The following is a 23,747-nucleotide window of genomic DNA, read 5'->3' on the forward strand; positions in this document are numbered from 1 at the left end:
GGAAACAGACATGGATGGAATTCTAGCAGGAGCTCCTTTGCATATTAGGCCACACTCATCAGATTTAGCCAATTCTCCAAGAGCCTTGTAAGCTCTTGGAAGATTGGCTACATCAGGGGTGTGTGGCCTAATATGCAAAGGGGCTCCTGCTAGAATTCCACCCCTGGAAACAGGTGGTAGTAGAATAGTAACTGAAATAATTCCAAGTCGACTTGCGGTCAGATCCAGGTCTCAGCTGTAGCTGGTGCAGCACAAGGCACTGTTTGGGCAGCACCAGCCACAGTAGCCGCTTTTGCAAGGCAAGCAGAGCAGAGCTGAACATCTCCGGTCAACTTGCCATTAAATGGGAAGTCCTCCTTCCTCCAGCTCCTAGTTGGCTGAAACATTGTACTAGCACTGGGGCCTCTGGGTTGCTTTGACAGCCTTTGAGCAGAATGTACGTCAGTGTAAACCTCCACCCATTTCTGTACTGAAATATGCACATGAGAAACCTTCTTTTTCCATGGAGGAAGTTTGCAGCAGTGTTGAAACAGCGACACCAGTTGGCGCAATGTGGCAGCACAGGAGGGGTGGTGCTGCTCCCAATACTGAAGCAAAGGGACATCAGAAGCCCCAGGCACCAGATCCTCTGGACAGACAGCTGGGGATCTTCTGAACACAGCACTCGGCTGAAAACAAGCCAACAGCTGGGAATTAAAAAAAAATCCACCTAAAATTGACAATATTATAAATGAAAAGGATGAGTTTGGATGCTTGGAGAAATGGAGCAGTGACAGAAAGAACAAGTTCCTGTTTCTGTGCTTCTTCATACCTGCTGAAGTGATACTCACTTTTCCTCCCTCTGCTTATGCTCCCATTGAAGGGATGTCTCATTGTTCCAGAAATGGCTCTCAGAGTTCCCTCTGCTCTCTCTGAATAGCCTGAACGATTCTACAGCAGGAACTCTGTAAAAGTCACATAAATTCTGCTAGCAGGTCAATGTCTGCCACTGCAGAATTTGCTGTATTGACGATGGACACAGTTCACAAGCACTGCAAGTCACAGTGCACTGTAACAATGCGGATTGTGTCCAGAGTCACCAGTGTACGGGTGCTGTTTTTAGAAACAGTAATATGTTCCTTCTGTGTTGTGATTCCACCCCAAGAGACGTCACTTAAAATTTAATCATAAAATTGCCTCCAAAGAATTTCCACATCATGGGACATTGCTAAATGCTACACGCCCGTTCAGGAAAGCTACCTCCATGTTTAAATGATAGCTTTCCTGAACATGAAGTCCCTAACCTGTTCTTAAATGAGGACAACCAATGCTGAAAGACTAATGCAGTCCATTTATGAATGGGAAAAGTAACTTTATATTTTTAGTGGTATTGTACTATTGTGCAGAACTTGCAAGGATGCTTAAAAGTTTTTTTTTTAAAAAAATAGCTGATGTTGGATGCATTTTGATTGTCTCCATGTTATGTTGTGTGTTTCATGTGAGGTCTTCCTCTAGTGACCCCGTGTGGCAAGAAGCTGACAATACTTGTTGTTTTGTTGTGTTGTGTTTAATGCTGAGAGTGATTTGAGAGAGGCCTTGTTTCCCAAGGAGTACACACATACTTATTTTGTTTTACTTGCAGTCTCTCTGGTCCAATCAGGCATTGCAGGTTTTTGAAATGATGCTAAAACCCTGCTTAACCAAAGGAAATCTCAGAATAAGTGTATGCATCATGAGAAACAATCCTTCTTTTGAACTCTCAGTGGGGAAAAAGCTATTGTCCGTCTCCAGCCAGCGTGTGTGTTATGGTGTGAACATTTCTGCCAACTCCCCATCTGTAATTCTACAAATTAAGCCTTGTTTTTATCCCTTCTAATTTTGCATCCTTCCCACGTGCCCATCAGGCCTACCTGGGACTTTTGGAACTCTGTGTTGCCCGGGAGACATATGAAGAGTTCTGTATTCCTATGGTTATGGTTCCTGCAACTGTGTCCAACAATGTACCAGGTTCTGATTTCAGCATTGGTGCAGACACTGCTTTGAACACTATCACTGATGTAAGTTTCTTCCTTACTTGAGTGCATGTTTACTATCACAGTCATCTGGGTTTCCTTTGAACATGGCCAAAGCCGGAGACTTTATGGGATCAGAACACCATAAACCATAATCACAATACAAACCGGATGTAATTAACACACACGTGTACGCTGGAAAAACATATGATCAGCCAATATTTTTAGTTTTCCAAAACTTGAAAGGTGCAAGTTAATTTAATTAACCGTCGTCACACACCAGCTTTTTTGGCAATTTATACCTGAAATCAATAGAAGAGTTTTCAGTGGGCTTGTGTCAATCCATGTGCAGTGAATTCATGGCCAACATGCTCAGAATTTGAGCAGTAGTTGTGGCAAAGACACTGTGGCAAAGAAAACAAATCTTAGAAATAAGAATAAAGAGCTGCTAAAAAATTCAGCTTTATCTATGAGTTTGGAGTTTCTTATAAAGCAGGTTTTTTTGTTTGTGTGTGTTACAGTTAGAGCATTGCTGGATATATATATTTTTAAAACAATACTAATTTTTAAGAATTTGTATGGAGTAGGACTTTCTGACCTGGACTCAGTGACCAGTTGGGTAATTGTACCTTTTCAAGAAAGCTTTAAACACATTTCCCCTCTAAAATAACATACACTGCTTCATGGCAAACTACTTTTGAAAATAAAAGTTTAAAAGTATTCTTTTGATTTGGCACAAGAGACTGCACTACAGATTTTTTAAATCCACACATTCCACTCAACATGCTCAAGCCTTTTGCCATGGTTCCTTTTTTTTTTTTTTTTAAGAGTGAAATGTAGATCTTCATATAGTATTGTGCCCTGAAGATTAACAGATTTGTTGTGGCATGAAGAAGAAGACTGCAGATTTATACTCTGTCCTTCTCTCTGAATCAGAGCGGCTTACAATCTCCTATATCTTCTCCCCCCACAGCAGACATCCTGTGAAGTGGGTGGGGCTGAGAGGGCTCTCACAGCAGCTGCTCTTTCAAGGACAACTCCTGCGAGAGCTGTGGCTGACCCAAGGCCATTGCAGCAGCTGCAAGTGGAGGAGTGGGGAATCAAACCAGGATCTCCCAGATAAGAGTCTGTGCACTTAACCACTACACCAAACTGGCTCTCTCTGTAGGCTACAGCCTAATGAATAAGAAGACAAATAGAAGAGATTGGCGGCGGGGGAGATGCACTGTATAAATATGCCCTCCCATTAATGTCTCAAGCAGGGGGTGGAGTGCATGTATTTTCCAATGCAAATGAAGCATACAGGCAAGGGGAATGCAATGCTGCCCTCCCCCACTTCCCTGCCTTCACTTGTTAGGAAGTGCCGTTTATCAGTACTTTCAGTCTAGCTCATGTCCAATATCAGAACTAGGCTCAAAGAAAAGAACTGAATGTTATAGACTGCAGTGCAAGAAGGTGTGAGAAAAAGCAGGGCTTTGCTCCTCTCGCTAGGCACTGGGGTTTTTTTTGTTTCAGAAATAGTCCCACCACACCTTCTGCTTTAGGCACAGATGGGAGGACAGATGTATAAACAGACAGCATTGGACTATTAGAGAACTGAAGAACTTCTGTTTTCCTTCTGCTGTTATCCTTGGCAGGACACAGAACAGTTGACAACAGTGTCACAATCTTCTTACCGCGTACCATAACAGCATCTGCATGTGACGTTTGTTTTCAGTGCCAGCCCATAAAGTTCTCTGCTTCCATGGTCAAAGGAAAACTTGGGTGATGCTTTTGTGCATGTTTCTTTGCTTTCTTGGCTGTACTTCCTGCTTTTTAGATTTCATTTAGGTGGTGTCCCTTGGGCCTGCCGACTTCTGCCCCTGGACAAGATTTGTTTCTTTGCATGACGCTGAGATCGCGAGTGCCCTAGATGATAGCTCCTAGATTTCGGATAAAAAAGTAGTTGCACCATCCAAAAATTGCCGTTGCTTTGCTATTATGGGAGTATTGTGACTGTTTTATTCATTTTGCTTAGATCAGGAATATGAAAATTCCTTTAGGGATTATTGGGACTCTCAGTAAGATTAATCCAGATTGGCAGCTGTGTTGGTCTGCAGGAGCAGAACAAAGCAGGAGTCAAGTATCACTTTTAAGACCACCAACGTTTTATTCAGAATGTCAGCTTTTGTGTGCTCTAAGCACATTTTATCAGACAAGGCTTACATTCTGAATAAAACTTTGTTGATCTTAAAGGTGATACTTGACCTGCTTTGTTCTAATAAGATTAGTTAGAGCTAGATAAGTCCCCCCCCCCCAAAAAAAAAAACACCAGCTTCATCTCACTGCTATGTGCAAACCATGGTGGATGCAAGCTAGGGTGTGCTCTTTGTTTGCAGTAGGCCTGGCTAAGTTTACGAGTGAACTGAATGTGCAGGCTAAAAGCTGCCCTCAAATTCTGTACGGCTTGCAAAGGGTCCCATCGCAAAAGCAAAGAGGCTCCTTGTCAGGCAAGTTGATTTAGAAGAGTTATCTGAAGGGTAGAAAACTGGCAGAGATACTGTTTCCAGATGAACATGACAACCCAAAATGGATTTGGAACTTTTAAAGCAAGAATTCCACTACGTTTTTATAATATAGTGGGTTCAAAGCATTGCAGAGATGAGATCATAGTGAGGACAGCTCTTTATTAAGAAGGCATGGTGAGGGCTGCTCCCAACAAAGACTGACTACGGCCTGTGGTCCAAACCTATATACAACTCTAATCTCCCGCGCTAGCCTGCCATTGGTTCATTCAAACAGGCAGGGGTCTGTGATTGGTGCAGGGCGGCAGGTATTTGGATCCCACTACCCATTGTTATACAGTCCTCAGGCTCTGCTTTCCTGGCTCCAATGAGCCAGCAGGAAGTACATACTTTAAGACCCATACATATCAGTTTTCTTAAATGCTTTTGCATGCAAAAGGAAAATGCGAACAGTCTGTCAGCTGAGAAACAAAAGCTGTGGTTACGCTGAGTTTATATGGGAAGCTTTAGATAGGACTTCCAAAAAGGCACCTGCTGGTGGAGTGGACGTAGACAAATTCCCTGCACCCATGATGGACCTCCAGAATTGTTTGTAAGTACATGAACAGCCCAGGCTCTCTGAATCTACTGCTGTGCTTTCTTAGGAAATACAGTGAAAGCCATTTATTTATTTTTATTTACTTTCAATTTATATCCCACCCATTCCAAAATGGACTCAGGGCGGCTGAGTGGTGAGCCACTGTGGTATAGTTGCTACAGCATTATTCTAGGGAGATATGAGTTCATATCCTAATTCAGCTACGAAGTAACCACTGGGTTACTCTAAGCCAGTCATTGTCTTTAGACCTCACCCACCTAAAGTGAACACCCCATGCATACTGTTTGGGATTTCTTTGTACTTTAAATAAAGCTTGTTTAAGATTTTTCCTTTGAATTGATTGTCAAGTCCCTATCAAGGTCACAAGAGACTTGATCTACGTATTATGCAGGTAGAATTCTTCACTGTAACACTATACAGTGGTACCCCTGTTCCGCTTTTGACTGAGGCATCCCGCATGTGTTTTTTTTTTTTTATCTTTGCAGAGAAAGTTTTTATATCAGATATGCTGAGTCTCTCACTGATGTGCTAGTTCTATGTATGAACACTGGGTTTTTATATGAGAGAGCAATTTACACATACGGAAATATCATTGTTCAGAATTTTAGCACCCCGTTCTGCAACAGACAGGCCAGCCAAACAATATGGACTATGAAGAATTTCCCTAGCACTGAGCATACTAATCCACTGCACCTAATACATACATGCCACACTGATCTATGTTGGAAATCCCGTTAATGCACCAAACATCCTGTACGTGTGTGTATAACCTCCATGTCCAACACTAACACGTAAAACAAGTGCATTCAGCCATGTGTTGCTGCTAACTTGCATCAACATATATCCAGGGCTTTTTTTTTAGGAGGTACACAGAGGAAGGCAGTTCCAGCTGGCTTGGCATCAGGGGGTGTGACCTGGTATGCAAATGAGTTCTTGCTGGGCTTTTTCTCAAAAAAAAAAAAAAAAAAAAGCCCTGAACCTATCTGACTACTGCCATCCATCTACTGATTCTGGGGAAGGGAATTACGTTGGCCTGAGTTTTGAAGTAGATAAAATCATCAGAGGAATGTGAATTGCTGATGCCCCACTGTGATTTGACACCTCCCAGAGTTGTGTGGAGTGTGCAAAGCATCTTCAGGAGTGAGGTGACTACAAATTTGGACAGGTTAGTAAGCCACGTCAAAATCTGCAGGCTCCATGGCCACATTGGCATCTTATATTTAACGTTCCTCTTCTACTTTTTCCCCCTCTTCCTTTTGGACTATAAAGTACTCTTAAGTTCAGTAAGATTCTAGAAGCATTTTTCTTCCTCCCTCGTTTCTCCACTAAGCTATTTCAGTGGCTCTGCGTATTCCACACTTCAGTGGTTTCCTCTTTCAACTAACTCCTGTTGAATTTCTTCTGCACCAGTGTAAATTCAGCAACCTGTTGCAGGGTTATGGGAGGGGGAAAACCCACACCCTTCGAAATCACATTTTTGTCATTTGCACCACTGGAAATGCAACCCTTCCCATTGCTACACACAAGGAGTCACTAGCAGAACGCCTCACTTCCGTGCAAAGCGAGGACCAAATTGCATGCTGTTCATCACTCCTTGTCGCACTGCCCCAGGCCTATGAGAGCTGCCTGCAGTTAGCTGAAGCGAGAACCCACTTTGCCGAGTTTTGCATCCCTATCTGTGTGCTGCCTGCTACTATTAGCAACAACGTGCCAGGCAGCGACTTCAGCATTGGCACTGACACCTCCCTGAATATCATTGTGGAGGTAAGATAGCTGAACGTAAAATCACCGTGTTTCCAAGTTGCATCGATGTCAGGGGAGAAATGCGACTGTTTAAAATTGTGTGCATCCAGCAGTCTTTAAGTGGTTAACAGCCTGGGGTTGATCTGGGCTTGTGGACCGTGAAGGTCACTTTGCCTAGGTCTTGATCAGATTTCACTTATGGATTAGACTATGACATCAAGGAGACGTAGGGCACTTTCACACGCACTAAATAACGCACTTTCAGTGCACTTCGCAACTGGATTTTACTGTGTGAAATGGCAAGATCCACTTGCAAACAGTCGCCGAAGCGGATTGAAACTGCCTTATTTAGCGTGTGTGAAAGCACCCTTAGTGAGTGAAGTGCAGCAAATCAGATGCGTTTGTAGTGTAGGACATAGAAAAGTCAAATAATACTTAAGCTTCCTTGATTTTCAATAAATGGCTTGGAAAAGAAATGTCTGTGAGCATTTTAAGGCCAACATGACCTAAAATCCCATGATAGGACAGAAATCTCACTTTCTTCCCACAACCACCACATACACACACTAGGAGAGTAGGAATGAGAGCGGATTAAATAATCTGAACAAAAAATACAAATAAGCCCCCAGCATTGGCATTAGAAGGCTATATTCTGTTTCTTCATCAAAAACATTTGAGGTCATGAAGCTGGTAATACCTATCCAATGCAGACACAAAAGCTAGAGGTATAGTGTAGTGATATTTATTGGCTAGAAATTTAACTTTGTGTTTATTTAGAGATTTATTATTGTGTTTTTAAATAATTTGCAAGCTTTTAGTATATTTATGTTGATTTTTTCCCCCCCTGAGGTACACCACCCTGAACAGGGGAGGGCAATCTAAAAACTGAATAAAATAAATGGATCTAGAGATGGAATTTTTTTATTAATCGTTAAAGGGGTTAGAAGATAATGAAACTATCTGATCACAAAATACATGATGATGATTCTTTTTTGCTTAATCAACCATTCTAGATGACATTATGGAGAGGTATTATTTGGAGGTGGTTATAATGGATTAATGAACATACTTATTGATAAAACTGGAAGCATAAGTAATGGATTCAGACACATTCAGAAAAGGCTTTATAAGTAATTTTGGAAAGTGGGCTAAAAGAACTAAGGAAATATGATTTGAACAAGATGTAGGTATTACTCCAGTTTGAGAATTGGCTCTCTTTTTGTTTCTTCCTTTCTATTACAATAGTTAATTAAAACAGTCATTGCAGCTAGAACAGGACTTGCCAACTTTTCCTTAATGAGAGCAAGTTCTTAGTAATGAAAAGTGTCCTGAGCTACTTCCTCTCATGGTTCCAAGTTTTGTTCTGTCTAAAACAGAGCATGGGAAGAGTATCAGAAATGATGCCATCAAATAGGCTGCTGAGAGAAAACCTATGAAATACAAACTTTTAAAACAAAACAAAACAAAACATCCCAGAGAAGGTATTTTCATGAGCCTTTCCTGAGTCGTCTTGGGGATGCATGAGCTATTTGGTACCCACCAGCAAGATACCTCTTTGAGGATCCCGATCTAGATTGGTTCCAGAACATGGTACATGTAGGGTACCACATTTTGAAAAGCAAAACTGACTACTTCAAACAAATGATACTACAACAAAACTGATTTTAAATACCTTTACTATTTTAAATACCTTTAAATACCTTTACTATTTAAGCTGTGATAATTGCTGTTAACTGAGAATATTCCTAAACCTCTGACCCCCAAAAGACAACATTTTCCATCATTTTTTTTAGCCCAAAAGGACACACACCAAAAAGAGGGCATCTGGTGGCCCTAGTATATGAAATGTGTTGTTCTATGAAATCCATTTCCATGGATGTTGGACCCATTATTCCTTCAGGACAATAATAGTAAAGAAAGAGTTAGAAATAAGCTTTATTCCAAATTGATAGGAAGCATAGGTATCAAAACTGTATGGGGCCAAATAAGACCTATGTAAGTGGACAATTTTCAACCATTTCTACCAACACTGATTTCCCAAAGAGAGCAGGAAAAAACTTAAGTCTTTGCATAACCAATCAAGGTGTCTTTTTCTGAAATCAAGAAACTTGAGGGCTTAGGGATGGAGACCTGTCAAATGATACTTTGGCATGGATTTATGACAAATATAAAACTATACCATGGAAAATGGCTTTTTTTGTGCTCATATTCCAAATCAGTGCATAAAGAAAGTGAAAAGGGTGAATCATGTAGGCCTGTTTTATTACTGAATAAAGATTACAAAATTTTAGCAGGCATATTGAATAGAATCCTATCAAAATATAATGGGATGCACCATAAAAGATTTATTAAAGTTAATTTAGGGGAGGGACGGTGGCTCAGTGGTAGAGCATCTGCTTGGTAAGCAGAAGGTCCCAGGTTCAATCCCTGGCATCTTCAAAAAAGGGTCCAGGCAAATAGGTATGGAAATCCTCAGCTTGAGACCCTGGAGAGCCGCTGCTAGTCTGAGAAGACAATACTGACTTTGATGGACTGAGGGTCTGATTCAGTATAAGGCAGCTTCATATGTTCATATATGTAATTGGTTCATAGAGCACATCAGGCAAAGCAGTGAATAATAGTAAGACACTGCATGATACTTAATTGATGAAGAAAATGTTATCAAGGGGATAAATTAATGTCAACATTTTGGTTTTAACTTTATTGTTTCAAGCTGATTTATTAAAACCCAATAACTTGGGTTATGACAGACTGTATGAAATGAAGATGCAGTTGATCAGACACAGCCAGAGGGCAAATGGAGGGGAACTCAAAGTGAACGTAACTGGAGCATGTTCTTGTTCTTGCTCTGTGGTAGTGATGGCAGTGAAGCTTACTTCTCTGCCTTCATTGCCTCAGTGCAGCGCCCTCCAGCTGAGTTTTTCTGGAAGGTGAAGGAATTCTTATCCTGTTCTCCTGAAAATGTAGATCTGGGAAACATACAGGCCTCCTGTGTTGCTTCTGCCATGAACCTCATAGCTGATATGGTTCAATCTTGGGATCCCCTTGGAGTGCAGTCTAGTCCAAGCTGTATGAGTGACTTTCAGTTGATGAGGACTGAAGAGGCAGGCAAGCTGCTTTGAAGTGCAGCTTAGCATGCCAAGAGCGAAATCCTTGCCTTTGTGGCGATTGGTATTCAGCTGGGCTGGGTTCATCAAATGAGTCTGAGAGGTAACAAGCATCTCTCAGTGGAAGGGTGTTGTAGTCACATGATCCCTCCTCAGGGCATTTTTTTTAGCGGGAATGCACAGGAGCACAGCTGTGGCTGGCTTGGCATCAAGGGGTGCAGCCCCCAGCTTGGAGACTGTATGCGTCATGCAGGTGGTGCACTTAATGTGCAGGGGACAGAGCCTGGATCTGGCCCTGAGTATATGAAGACCTCTTGCAAGGAGAGATTTATTTGTTTATTGTGTGGATATGCCCTTCAGGCCTGCGCGGAGGAATTTTTTAGGTGAAGCGCAGTGTGCGCGGTACTGGCTCCACCCTTTCACCTGGGGGTCATCTGCCATGGCCCAGTAAGCTGGGACGCCGGCAGTGAGTCCTCCAGGTGGTAGGTGTTACATTAACGAGCTCTATCTGCCCGGGTTTGATGTTAGAGTTTTCCTTCTCTTAGGCTGACGAAGTTGGTGGGCCCAGCCTGCCCATCCGGTTATACCGCCGGACAGTTCGGTCGCACCATGACGTAGCAAACTCTGTGAAAACGGGGGGGACCAGCGAGAAGATGTTGCTACGGATGCAGTAATGCAGGAGAGGCCATTGCAGTGACCATCTGCCAGGCATAGCCAGACAGTGACCACGCGGCGTTCACTACACCGGGAGAGGAGAGGCTATGTATTGCGCATGCACTTTCCCTGGGGGGGTAGGATTCCCAGAGGGAGCCCACCCCCCACCACCCCCCTTGTTTATTGCATAGCATCATATACCACCATACCGATAGCATACTTGCTTATGCCCAAATCAACACTGAAAATGTGAAGCTAGTACTGACCAATGTCCACACTGACATCCACATGGTCGTAGTAAAAGTTGGGGAAGAAGAAGACTGCAGATTTATATCTCGCCCTTCTGTCTGAATCAGAGACTCAGAGTGGCATACACTCTCCTATATCTTCTCCGCCCACAACAGACACCCTGTGAGGTGGGTGGGGCTGAGAGGGCTCTCACAGCAGCTGCCCTTTCAAGGACAACTCCTGCCAGAGCTATGGCTGACCCAGGCCATTCCAGCATCTGCAAGTGGAGGAGTGGGGAATCAAACCCGGTTCTCCCAGATAAGAGTCCACACGCTTAACCACTACACCAAACAAGTACGTATTGTCAGTGTTTACAAACCTCCTGCAGTTCCATGATACACAAGGAGAGAATTTCTGGTGCTCAGCATGAATGTAATAGCTAAATTGTGTCATGTTCAAGAGCTGGGAAAGACTAGGGTACGGAAAAATGGCATGTATTTGAGAAGCTAGGAGGAAGAGACAAAATATGATTTGGCAGGACTTGCAGAAAATCAAGTCAGTATTTGTGAATCATTGGAATAGACTGGCCTCCTAACCGCTGCTTCATGCTTCAGAGGTGTGAAGGATTTTAGTGCTAGATTTATATTGCCTATGATGTTCTATACCAGGGGTGGCCAAACTTGCTTAACATAAGAGCCTCATAGAATAAACAACAGAAGTTTGAGAGTAGGCAGACAGGCAGGGAGGAAGGAAGGAAATAAATAAATGTGGGGAGGGGAGGTAGAAAGAAAGCAACTTTAAGTACATAAGAACATAAGAGAAGCCATGTTAGATCAGGCCAATGGCCCTTCCAGTCCCACACTCTGTGTCACACAGTGGCAAAATTTCTGCTCCATATTTTTATCTAAACCCCTCTTGAAGGTGGCTATGCTTGTGGCCACCACCACCTCCTGTGGCAGTGAATTCCACATGTTAATCACCCTTTGGGGGAAGTTTAAATGCATTCTCCATGCTGCTGGCTGGCTTGACTTGGAGAAGTGGTTTAAAGAGACAGATGCCTTCTCCAAGCCAGCTGGCAGGGTTGTCAGGGCTTTGAGAGCCTCACAGTGTGTGTGCAAGAGCCACATGTGGCTCCTGAGCCACAGTTTGGCCACCCCTGTTTTCTACAAATGTGTAAAGTTGCTTTTTAAAGCACAATTTAAGAACAAATCCTTCGTGGTTGCTATCCCCCATGGCTCAGAGAGAAAGACAAAGGATCCAAGGACAGCCTCTGTAACTAAAGAGCCACTTGATACTTTCTGGGAGACAGCTCCCATGGCAAGTGGAGTATTGTAGGGTTCCTCTGAAAAACCAATTTGCCCTTTCGGCAGAGGAAATTACTGTGGCCAAACCAGTAAGCAAGTCTCAATCAGAGCTTGCAGTTTCCACCCATTTACTCAGGTCTCAATGATGTGGGAGACCCAACCAGCATCAGGGAATCCCGAGTTCAAATCTGGGGTCAGCAATAATGGTCACCTTAGGCTGGGTAGTCTCTCTCCTTGTACCTTACACACCTTGCAGGTTTGTTATAAATGTAAAGGAGGAAGGTAGATATATGCATGGCACCCAGAGCTCCTTCAGGAAGGCGTACAGATGGGATAGTTTAATTATTGTATACTAGAAATGCTGACTTTGAAAGACTCAGTAAGACCATTGTTTGGAATAGTTTGAGTCTGCATTTGTATTTGACTGGATTGTCTTTTGACTTATTTTCTGCTATCTGTTATAGCAAAGCCTTCACCACCAGATGTTAGACCATTTTTTTTTGTCTTAAAAACATAACTCTGGTGTCTCAACCTGGGGATAAGAACCAAGAGCATCAAAATGACCAGTTCATTTTTTCCCAGATTCATGTAATTTAATGTTATGGGTTAGAAGATACCATCTGGAAGACTAGTTGCTTTTTTCCCCCTTCTGTTTTTGATTAGTTTTAGGTTATACATTGCATGATTGTTATGGGTGTGACAAATGACGATGGCACGTGCCCGCTGCATGATAAAACCGTCACCACTCCGATAGCGAGCACTGGGTTTGTTAGTCACTAACAGCCTGTCCTTTGCTAGACCTGCGACCGGATCAAGTTGTCAGCCAGTGGGACAAAGCGCCGTGTGTTCATCATCGAGACCATGGGTGGCTACTGCGGGTACCTGGCGAGCATGGGGGGCCTGGCTGCAGGGGCCGATGTAGCGTACATCTTTGAAGAGAAGTTTGATATCCGGGAGCTCCAGGTACGCCAGACGCTTGTCTTGTTCACCAAGGTTTAAGTTCAGTGTCTGTGAGCCTGATCACATGTGCATGTTTATTAGGTGATTTGTCGCTTGAAATGCCAAGGGTTGGGATTGAGGGAAAGGTCTTTTGTAAAGCACACAGACCAAGCATAACAGGGCAGAAGCCAAGTTCCTCTGCTCAGTCCTCTCTACAGTGGTTGGACTTGATGGCTATAAAGGAGTCTGATTTTGAACTAAAGGCAAAACTTAGTCACACAGTGAGCACTCTTTGGAATGCTCATAGAATCAAAAGCCAGCAATGGGCAGTCTTATGTGACATGATTCACTTTGGAAAAATGTTTCTTCGTAGGCCAACGTGGAACATCTGACCCAGAAGATGAAAACTAGTATTCAGCGTGGCTTGGTGCTGAGGTAAGCTGATGGGTCACTGCGTGCACAGACAATCAAGTGCAGAGTTGCTAGGGGAAACGGTACGGAGAAGGGGAAGGAATCATCCCTGAAGCAGTGTGTCCCTAACTTAATGAGGCAGTATATGCTTTGCTTTAGGTTCAGGCCAAGGAATATACAGCTAAATTAAACTTCTTCCCAAGACCCTGCAGAGCGGCTGCCAGTTAATTACCAGTTCTCTCCTCCCTACACTTGCCAATTGGGCACAGGTTCTCTTCCCTCCCCCCCGCCCCACACACAAACAAATAGGGAGTTCTATTCATGTTTTGAGACAGACGCTATAGAGTGTTGAATGAAGTCTAGCAGTTTTCCGGCCTTTATCAACCCTCTTTCTAGTAACAGTCACAGGAAATCTCCTCTGTTGTTTCTTCAATTCAGGAATGAAAACAGTAGCGAGAATTACACCACTGATTTCATTTACCAGCTGTATTCGGAGGAAGGGAAAGGAGTCTTTGACACTCGAAAGAATGTCCTGGGTCACATGCAGCAGGTAATTCTCCATGCTGGAAAGAGATGGAAAACTGACTAAGGTATGGCCACGTTCATGCAAAGGCTTCCTCATGCTGTCTTTGAACCCACACACATTCCAAGGGCTACAGCAGAGAGGGTTTCAGAGCTGGATTTGTGTGTGCAGCCCCCAGGTTTATACCCGCACTTATTGTCCCAGGTTCACGAGAAAGTAATTCATTACAAACCAACATAACTTATTGTGAACACAATGCCAGTGTGCGGATCAAACAATCCACACATTGGGACACACTCAAGTAAGGGAAATTTCCCCACAAATCTGGAACAGTGGCTCAGCTTTGCACAAAAATGTGAGATCGCTAAAAGTTTTTTTTTTTTTAAGAAAAAATAAAACACAAAATTTACCAAAAAAGAACATAAAAGCTGCCAATGTTGTGCTGCAAGATTTCAGCTGCCTTTTTTGGTTGCCAGGCAGCCCTCAAACATGGCTGAAAGTGGCAGCAGCCAGAGGGAAGGAGAAGAAAGAAGGAGGTAGCAAACTTGCAAGACAACGGCAGGCGGGAAGCAGGGATTTGGCTGCCCATCCCAATCACTGCTTGAGGCTGGAAACGGGGCTAGTAAAGGGGAAACAGTGAAGCCAATAGAAACATGGAGCTGCTGTGGGGGACAGGAGTGGAGGCCCTAGAGCTCACTGGACAGCACTGTGGGTCCCAGCCAGAAGGCTGCGAGAGGGAATGGGAAGCAAGACAAGATGGGACATAAGATTCTCTCCCCCGCCAAAGTCCCTTTAAAGCTGTCTGTGCTCATGGCTGTCACTATTCCACTGGCAGTGAATCCCGCAGTTTAATTACTTGTTGAATAAAGAAGTATTTCCCAACAAGTTCTAGTATTATGGGAGAGGGGGGTGAACCTGTGTATTACTTTCTGTACCTCTACCATCTCCCCTTTGCTCTTTTTTCTCATAGGACAAGTGTTCCGACCTCCTAATGATCTTAACTGCCTACATTTGCACTTTATTTTAGCTCTGCATTACCTTTTATTGAGATATAGTGACCAACACTGCACATAACATTACAAATGAGGGCATTACACCACTGGCTATTTTCAGTCTCTTTCCTAATAACCCTCAGCAGAGTTTGCCCTTTTCACTGCCGCCCTACAATGAAATCCACATTTCCCCTGAGATACCCATTCTAACCTCAAGGTCTCAGCTGAGTGACCTCATCATCATATCAGGATTTTTTGTTCTCTTATATATATCACCTTCCACTTACCTATTTGACACATTATTGCCCGCTGACCCAGTGTAGAGAGCTCTACCGTAGCTTTCACCATCCTAAATAAAGCTGGGACTGTTCTCATTTTTTTGCAGCCACCCCTTTGGCAACCAAAGTCAGCAGCAATCCTCATTTTTATTACAGGTCCTCCATGTGTAGATTTTGATTTTTGGAACTAAAATTCCCAGCGCATTGTCTTAACTGCTGCATTTCACAGGGTGGTGCTCCTTCTCCCTTCGATCGAAACTTTGGGACAAAAATCGCAGCAAAGGCTGTCCTGTGGCTTTCGAAGAAGCTGACAGAATCCTATCAAAGAGGTGAGGAACCATTTATTTATTTTATTCTATTCGATTTTTAGCTTGCCCTTCCCGTAGAACAGGCTCAGGGTGGGTTACATCATAAAAACAACAGTAAAAAAACCCTAATTTAAAATATATAAAATCTAAAATTACAGAGAACAATAGGTACTGAAATGACAAATTCTGCTTCACATACATGGTCTATTGTCTGAACCATGAACATTTCCTCGGGTGTTAATAGATGCGTCACTTGACGAGCACCCCGTGGTCATTATAACACTTGTGAAGTATTGCGATATAATAAACTGTCTAGAAAACCTTCCTACATTAGAGTCAGCTAAGATTTTTATTTATTGGATTTATCAACTGCCCTCTCCTGTGGAACTAGACTCAAGATGGTGTACAACATAATCCTATAAAACATCAAATAAAATCAATTAAAATCAGGTAAAACAATTAAAAACCCCAGCAGTTTAACTAATGGTAGTGCTCATCAGGGACCAGGGGTCACTAACCTTCTCTTTAACAAGAGGTACTTTTGAGTAATGAGGAATATCTTAAGCTACTTCTCCCCCTGCCCTGGCTTGTTATCAAGTTTTGTTCACCAGAACTGAAGCTCAAGAGCAACAAAAAACCAAGGGCAGATATTTTCTTTTCCTGGGCCGTCTAGAGGGGTGCACAAGCTTCCAGTGAGCCACCTATTGGGAGGCCTCCATTCCAGATATTGCACTTGTGGCATGGAACAATACTTCAGTAAAACAAGATTTCATATATAGCATGTTTTTTCTGTAGCTTGCTTTGTTGAAGAGAAGGCTTGAGCAGTCTGTACTCTTTTAAAAGCCACATTCTTTACTAGCAAGCACAAGTATACACCATGTTATTCCATAAATGCTATTTGAACCTGCCTTTGAATTCAAACCAGAATTTTGGTTATAAGGGGTTATTTGAAGTACAGTTAGGTTACTGCAGGAAAAACCCTGGGCTTCTGTGATAACATTTAGGATAAATTAATTACTAGAAACTAGAACAATGGCTTCCTAGTCATATCTGGGCAGAATTCTTTCTCTTGTATTTGACCTTTACATCTCTGAACACACCGTCCAGGAGAGCCAGTTTGGTGTAATGGTTAAGTGTGCAGACTCTTATCTGGGAGAACAAGGTTTGATTCCCCACTCCTCCACTTGCAGCTGCTGGAATGGCCTTGGGTCAGCCATGGTTCTTGCAGAGGTTGTCCTTGAAAGGGCAGCTTCTTTGAGAGCCCCCTCAGCCCCATCCACCTTACAGGGTGTCTGTTGTGGGGGAAAAAGATAAAGGAGATTGTGACCACTCTGACACTCTTGAGATTCAGAGCATAGGGTGGGATATAAATCCAATATCAATCAGTATCAATATTTGAGAGATGGCTATTTCTTACGTAAACCGAAATATACATGTATTTGGACAGGACCTTTCCGTGTCTTCCTAGTCAGAAGTAATGCTTTGTTACAATATTTGAATCCCACTTTCCCATCATTATAGAGCTCTCAGAATGATTATTAATTGATAATGATAAACTAATGAAACATAAAAAACTGCAATACAAGCAGTGCCAAAATAGAATAGATCATCACAGTCGAAATAAAGCTAAAAGCTAGAAATCGTTAATTGCTGTGTAAGGTGTGCTCAAATGGCAGCACCTTGAACTGGTTCCTGAAGGCAAACATAAGTCAAGGAGTTTTAAAGCCTTGGAACCATCTGTTATAAAGTTGTCTTCTGCCTGTTGCTTTAAAAAAATCCTTAGTTGCTTTGAATTGTTTTTAGATGGCATAAACTTTCAATCTTTGTAAAGTGTCTTACAAGTTCATTTTAGGATGGGAAGGCTAGCAGAAGTTATTAATAAATGAAAAAGTATACGAACTTACCATTACACGATCTAATCATAACTGGAGTGTATCAGTGGGACTTCCAAATAAGTGTACTTCGTTATAGGCTCATTTTACACTAGGACTAATTGAGGCTGTCAATTCAAAATACTTACCTTAAACCAGCAATCTTTTATTTACATGTACAAGCACAAAAAAAGGTGCTTTAATCCTGGGAATTGTTAATTTCTTACAATTTACTCAGACTGTACTTTTCTAAGAACTATATCTGTAATCCCTAGGCAAACTTGTTTGTGTATAGGTCCTAGTGAGCTCTAGTGCAATTAGACATTGCTGTGTCATATAACCATTTTGATAACTGTTACTTGGTAGTTTCTCATCTAAATGAGAACTAAGGTGTGTAATAGCAAAACTGTATCCCCCCCCCAATCCCTAAATTCTTGTATAATTTATAAATATGTAGGAGTTCACAGTAACAGCTATATTTCTCTCTCTCTCTCTCTTGTTTTTTTGGTGGCTGCATGGGAATCAGAGGAAGGTAACGTAGCTATTTAAGATTTTATCCCTTTACTTGGTACTTTTTTATTTTACATGTTATAAGAAATAATACAAAGTAAGTTCTTCTAAATAATTTTTGGTTCTAACTTCTGCTTAAGGCAGTAGCCATGTGAGCAGTTTAGAGAGGTACATGTATATGTTACATTTTTATCCCACTCAGGTAGTACTGAAAAATGTTCCAATAAGAAATTAGGGCTAAATATGGCCAGTGGTATAAATCTCTCTCCAAAATTAATACACCGCGGTATAAAGTTATGCCCATTACAATTAGTGATCGGCACAGTCCACATTTTTGCGGTTTGGTTAATCACAGCCACAAACCAAACCACAAAACCAGATGGTTGATTTGCTAACCAACCCAATTCATATTGGTTCATGTTGATACCCAATTTCTGCTCCGCGTGGATTTTCACAGGAAGCAGAAAGGTGGGGATAATGACACAGCCATTTGATTCAGAATAATTTAAATCCTGCTTTCTGCTCCTCACAGTTTTTCTGATTCCTGTTGCTCAATTATTTGGAACCCAATTGCTTTCTGCTCCCTGTGGCTTTCTGCAGGGAACAGAAAGCAGGATTTAAATGGCTCTGAACCATCGCGAAGAGCAAAAAATGCATAAACCCCAGCTTTCTTTTCTTCGCAAACTGCCACTAACTTCACCAAAATTGGTGGGATTTCAGTTCACGAACATTGCTTCACAAACCGCAAGCTGGCCAAAGTTCGTGATGAACTTTAGTTTGTCAGCTGGTTCATGCCCATCCATAATTGCAATCCTACACCAATCACTACTTCAATTCAACAAGGTTTAAATCCAGTGGCATCCCTAAGACCAACAAAACCTAGTTCAGTTCAAGTTATTGTTCACTTATAGTATCTGAAGTCCTAAACATATTACAGGGATTTATTTGTAGTGTTTCACTTTCTGTATACACAGTATTCTCGTTGCTTTTGTATATAAGAAAATGACACTTTTTTCCCCAGGAAAAATCTTTACCAACAGTGATGACACCGTCTGCCTCCTGGGCATGCGACGGAGAAATCTTGTTTTCCAGCCTGTGGGCCAGCTTAAGGATGAAACAGACTTTGAGTAAGTAAAAATGCCGCAAGGAACCCCGATGTCAGCAGATCACCATAGAAATCAATTCAGAGTTACACATAGCCTGGCACAGATTGGGGAGCCGGCACTGGCCCATCTCCTTTTGTGCCTCTGTAAGGAAAACCCTATGTATTTGCACTGGCAGTTAAGAATGGAAAGCCAGTCCAAATACCAATAAAAACCTGTGTCTGAGTAATCACAAGTGTCACCCAGGGCTTTTTTGCTAGAAAAAGCCCAACAGGAACTCATTTGCATATTAGGTCACTCCCCCTGACGCTAAGCCAGCCAGAACGGCATTCCTGCTCAAAAAAAAAAAAAAAAAAAGCCCTGGTCATACTTCTCCTGAAATCCTTTAGCATTCAAATCACCCCCATTTTTTTGTTTGTGAAGTTACTCTCTTAAGAGTACTTCCCAGGAAGCACTTAAAAGATCATTTCCATACACTAAAAATCACGGTGCACACGGTTCTCCTCGACAAAATTTCTTTAGTAATCCATATGGAGACTCCGGAGCATGTATCTTTAAGTGATTTTCAATACTGCCATTATATTGTATGCCCCAGGCTAGCAAAACTGCAAATGATATGGAAAAGATCTTTTTGGTCAAAGTGAAATGATTCACTTCTGTTGGAAGATAGCTCAGATCCTAGAGAAGCTTGTGGAGATGGAGATATAGCACAGTGAAGTAGCATATTGCAATGAACTGTGCTAGACCAGATGGCTCAGTGGAGTCAAGACTTTCCCTAGTGATGTTATTGGTAGACTTTTTTTCAAACTGCTCAAATGCAAAGCAGAAATCAGAGCTTGCAATTTTTGTTTGTTTTCAAGAAGGGCTGTAGCTGGCTGGTGTTGACAGCTCCCATCATTTGCCTGCTTATAGCATTAACTGACAGTATTATCAGTAGAAGCCCATATAGATAGTATGAGGCTGCTCTCTTCCATTGTACAGCTTCTCCATCGGCTAACAGTCCCACTGTTCTGAGTTCAGAAAGCGCCCTTAGGTGTTAAAAGTTTCATGGGTAGTTATGTTGGTCTGCTGGAGGAACAGCAAGACTGAAGTCCAGTAGCGGCTTAAAGATCAGGACAAGCTTTCTAAAGCTCCCTTCATCAGATTTGATACTTTGAATCTTCTCGGTCTCAAGGTGCTACTGGACTCTGGTCATGCTCGTATGTTAAAAGTAATCCAACAAGCGCAAGGCCACTGCGAGCTGATAGATGAAAACTCTTCTATCCCCAACAGGCACCGAATTCCCAGGGAACAGTGGTGGCTGAAGCTCCGTCCCTTGATGAAAATCTTTGCCAAATACAAGGCCAGCTACGATGTTTCCGATTCAGGCCAGCTGGAGCACGTGCGCAGGCCGAAGCCTACAGAAGCCTGAGCGGATGACAGAGGAGTTGTAATGCTGAAGTCGCAATCGCTCTCCGTTGTGTGTCCAGCAATGCTTTAGAGTACTCGTTACAGCTTCTTTTTGTAACATCTAAGTTATTGTACCAGCACTTTATGTGGGGAGGGAAAAGCAAAAAGCGTCGCAGAAGTTTTCTACCAGGCATTGTCTTAGGCTCCTATACACACACAAAGACCTAGCACCTAACTTAAGATAACCCAATACCAATGTGATCCTTAGCAAACCTGTGCAAAACCGGTCTATGCACTCAGTTAGATGTTATTCATCTCTTGCACTTTTACCAGAAACAGTGTTTACACTCAATGGACATATTAGAGAGGCTTAGTTTTGTGTCAAATTAAATTTTAAAAAAATGTATGTATATCCCCAAGTGGAATAAAATACTCTATTACGAATACAGTTTGGACCAGTCTGTTACCCAACCCCCAATGTCTGCAACAGCCTCGTCACCCCTCCTACCAACAGCTGAAGACATAAACTGCACTTCTCGAAAAGCTTTTATTTGAAGCACGTTTCCAGCTAGTGCTCCGAGGTCAGCCCTCTTGGAAATCAAAACTAGCAACCTACAGCTGGGGATGCCCTCCATGTGCAAGTCAATGTCACGTTTCAGCAAGTTAACATAGCCATCTATTCCAATACATATTCAGGTAGCTAGTAAAGAAGACGATGACATTGGATTTATATTTCGCTCTCCACTCAGAAGAGTCTCAGAGCAGCTCACAATCGCCTTTATCTTCCTCCTCCACAACAAACACCCTGTGAGGTAGGTGGGGCTGAGAGGGCTGTCACAACAGCTGCCCTTTCAAGGACAACCTCTGCCAGAGCTATGGCTGACCCAAGGCCATTCCAGCAGCTGCAAGTGGAGGAGTGGAGAATCAAACCAGGTTCTCCCAGATAAGAGTCCGCGCACTTAACCACTACACCAAACATAAGAGCCACCGAGTTAATAGTGAATTCCTAAGCTACTCTTGGGGCAGAGTACTATCTGAACTGAATGCTCATTGCCTATGTTCCAGCAGTGCTGTGATCCTGGTCTTAGCAGCCAGTTTGGAATCCAAATAGTTGCAAGAATAGAATACAACGTAGACTTAAGGCCTCTCCTCTTTGTTAGAACCCCAATAGAGAGAAGCTTAAAACAACATAAAAGAAGCCACGTTGGATCAGGCCAATGGCCCATCTAGTCCAACACTCTGTCACATAGTGGTCAAAAAAACCCAGGTGCTATCAGGAAGTACACCAGTGGGACCAGGACACTAGAAGCTCTCCCACTGTGCCCCACCCCCCAGCACCAAGAATACAGCGTATCATTGCCCCAGACAGAGAGTTCCAACGATAAGCTGTGGCTAATAGCCACTGATGGACCTCTGCTCCATATGCTTATCGAAGTCACCACACATGAAGTGGAAACCCAGGAGTGAAGACACGCGCTGTCGCTTTATGTGGAACAAAAATACCATGACAAGGAATGGAGATACTAACTCAAAGTGGATGCAAAATATTCAACCAAGAACAATGGAGAATCTCAAAACTTTTATTGTTTTAAAAAAAGAAATAGCTGACATTCTAGTAATTTGACATGATTTTAAAGTAAATTATCTGGAATTTTAAATGTTGTGTTTCTATAAAAATATCAATTTGCATGTTATCTGATCAGACATGATCAACCCAAAATCACTGGTGACAAGTTCATCCCAACTGACATGCTCTAACGGCTTCAGCGGTACTTGGGCACGATGGAATTCAGCCAGGTTGGCTAGAGCTTAAGGTGGAAAAGCTGCTTAGTGAAAGACAGACACAGAGCAGTGTCTTCCTTCAACGAACGCTGCTGCAGGGCAAGCTTTCCCCAGAAACACAGTGCACAATGGCTTCTCGTCCCTGCCTGCAGACATGTACAGAAGGAAGAAGATTTGAATCTATTTGGCATATGACCTTGTTTATCCCATCTAAGCAAATCTGACAGCAGGTGTTATCGTATAACCCACGAAGGGTCTTTGGCAGTGTCAGCGTTTTCTGGTCCAAGAACAGCCAGTCCTCTCGTGCTCCTCCCAGCAGCAAGGTATCTAAAAGCAAAACCCCATATTATTAATCTTTGTGGAGAGAGACCTTCCGCAGCCAGGGGAAAACAATACAAATTCGAGGCACACCCCACCCCCACAGATGGAACAATATGGCTCCCTCTGTTCTAAACATTAGGGTCTATCTATAGAAGCACAACTACCACGTAGCCAGTCTTTTCTATTATTATTTATTACATTTATCAACCTAGGGTATAATTACAAACCTAACTGCGTCCTTCAGTTTCACAAAGTGCGGATGGTTCCAGCACAACTTCTGGCTGGGTACATTTGTTTTGCTCTTGTGAAGATCTGATGTGGCCCACAAGGCAGCGTTGCCACTAAAATTTTATTTGTCCATTTCCCTGACTACCATTCAAATATAACCACAAGTTTAAAAATGAATAGAGCATGCTGCATTAATCAAGGCTTAATGAAATGTTCCACTCTAACTACACAAGTCTCACCTGCAAAAAATATCTGTCAAAGAGATTTAATATCAGCTTCTTTCAACATTAACTGCAGCAACATCTGTTTTGCAACTGCATCAAAAATTACACCAAGATACAAACGTCAAGTAAACTCTGAATGCTAACAAGTAGGCACTTTCCAAAGTTGGGAAAGTTTCACTTTCACTTTCTAGTTGCAGAAAGTGTAATGAGCTGATTAGCAGCAAGAAAGGAGGTGGAGTTTCTGCAATCCAGAGAAACAGACAACCCTCATTTGCAACCTTTATGCATGGGAGAAGTCAGGAAAGAGGGTGAGAAAGCTGGTACTCTGTAAACTCCCGCAGAAACAAGCAATCACATTCACAAAATTTACTTTGCATGGTGCAGAATAAAAAGTGCTAGTTGTCTGTGAAATCCAACAGCAGCAAAACTCATTTGCAACTCTGTGCTGGGTTTAACAGGAGACAAAACGTCCATTCCATACACAAGAATGACCCAAAAACATGTTTATCTTTATACATAAGTTAAATGCAGTACTAGCAGTTAGGGATGAAAACAGATGTTTAAAGTTTGTATACTGCTAAATGTTTAAACTAGCCTTGCTTTGCAAATGCTACAGAGCTCAACAAACACATTAGGATGGTTGCTGGGGGCGGAGCTGGGAAAGGGCATCATTAAGTTTTACTTGTATATTCTGCTACTTTTCTATTCCAGTTGCCACAAGAACAGATCATGCTCTTGC

The 23,747-nt window shown here is 42.4% G+C and overlaps 2 protein-coding genes across 4 annotated transcripts in view; one reads left to right on the forward strand and one right to left on the reverse strand.

Moving 5' to 3' along the window:
* The window catches only part of PFKP (phosphofructokinase, platelet), a 72,090-nt gene extending 51,193 nt beyond the window's left edge, over positions 1-20,897 (forward strand). Inside the window, exons 16-23 of one of the 3 annotated variants that reach the window (XM_060248111.1) lie at positions 1,884-2,036; positions 6,705-6,857; positions 12,928-13,092; positions 13,442-13,503; positions 13,918-14,029; positions 15,502-15,601; positions 18,983-19,088; positions 20,337-20,897. In XM_060248111.1, coding sequence (XP_060104094.1) covers positions 1,884-2,036; positions 6,705-6,857; positions 12,928-13,092; positions 13,442-13,503; positions 13,918-14,029; positions 15,502-15,601; positions 18,983-19,088; positions 20,337-20,475 — 990 coding nt within the window. In that variant the 3' untranslated portion in view covers positions 20,476-20,897. The remainder of the gene's footprint in view (positions 1-1,883; positions 2,037-6,704; positions 6,858-12,927; positions 13,093-13,441; positions 13,504-13,917; positions 14,030-15,501; positions 15,602-18,982; positions 19,089-20,336) is intronic. The other 2 variants (XM_060248109.1, XM_060248110.1) reach the window with 2 other exon arrangements.
* A 1,122-nt stretch (positions 20,898-22,019) lies between these two features.
* PITRM1 (pitrilysin metallopeptidase 1) overlaps positions 22,020-23,747 on the reverse strand; it is a 49,359-nt gene continuing 47,631 nt past the window's right edge. The window contains exon 27 of the mRNA XM_060248108.1: positions 22,020-22,562. Coding sequence (XP_060104091.1) covers positions 22,469-22,562 — 94 coding nt within the window. The 3' untranslated portion in view covers positions 22,020-22,468. The remainder of the gene's footprint in view (positions 22,563-23,747) is intronic.

This window comes from Heteronotia binoei, chromosome 10, assembly GCF_032191835.1.
Source record: "Heteronotia binoei isolate CCM8104 ecotype False Entrance Well chromosome 10, APGP_CSIRO_Hbin_v1, whole genome shotgun sequence".
In the NCBI taxonomy this organism is placed as follows: Eukaryota; Metazoa; Chordata; class Lepidosauria; order Squamata; family Gekkonidae; genus Heteronotia; species Heteronotia binoei.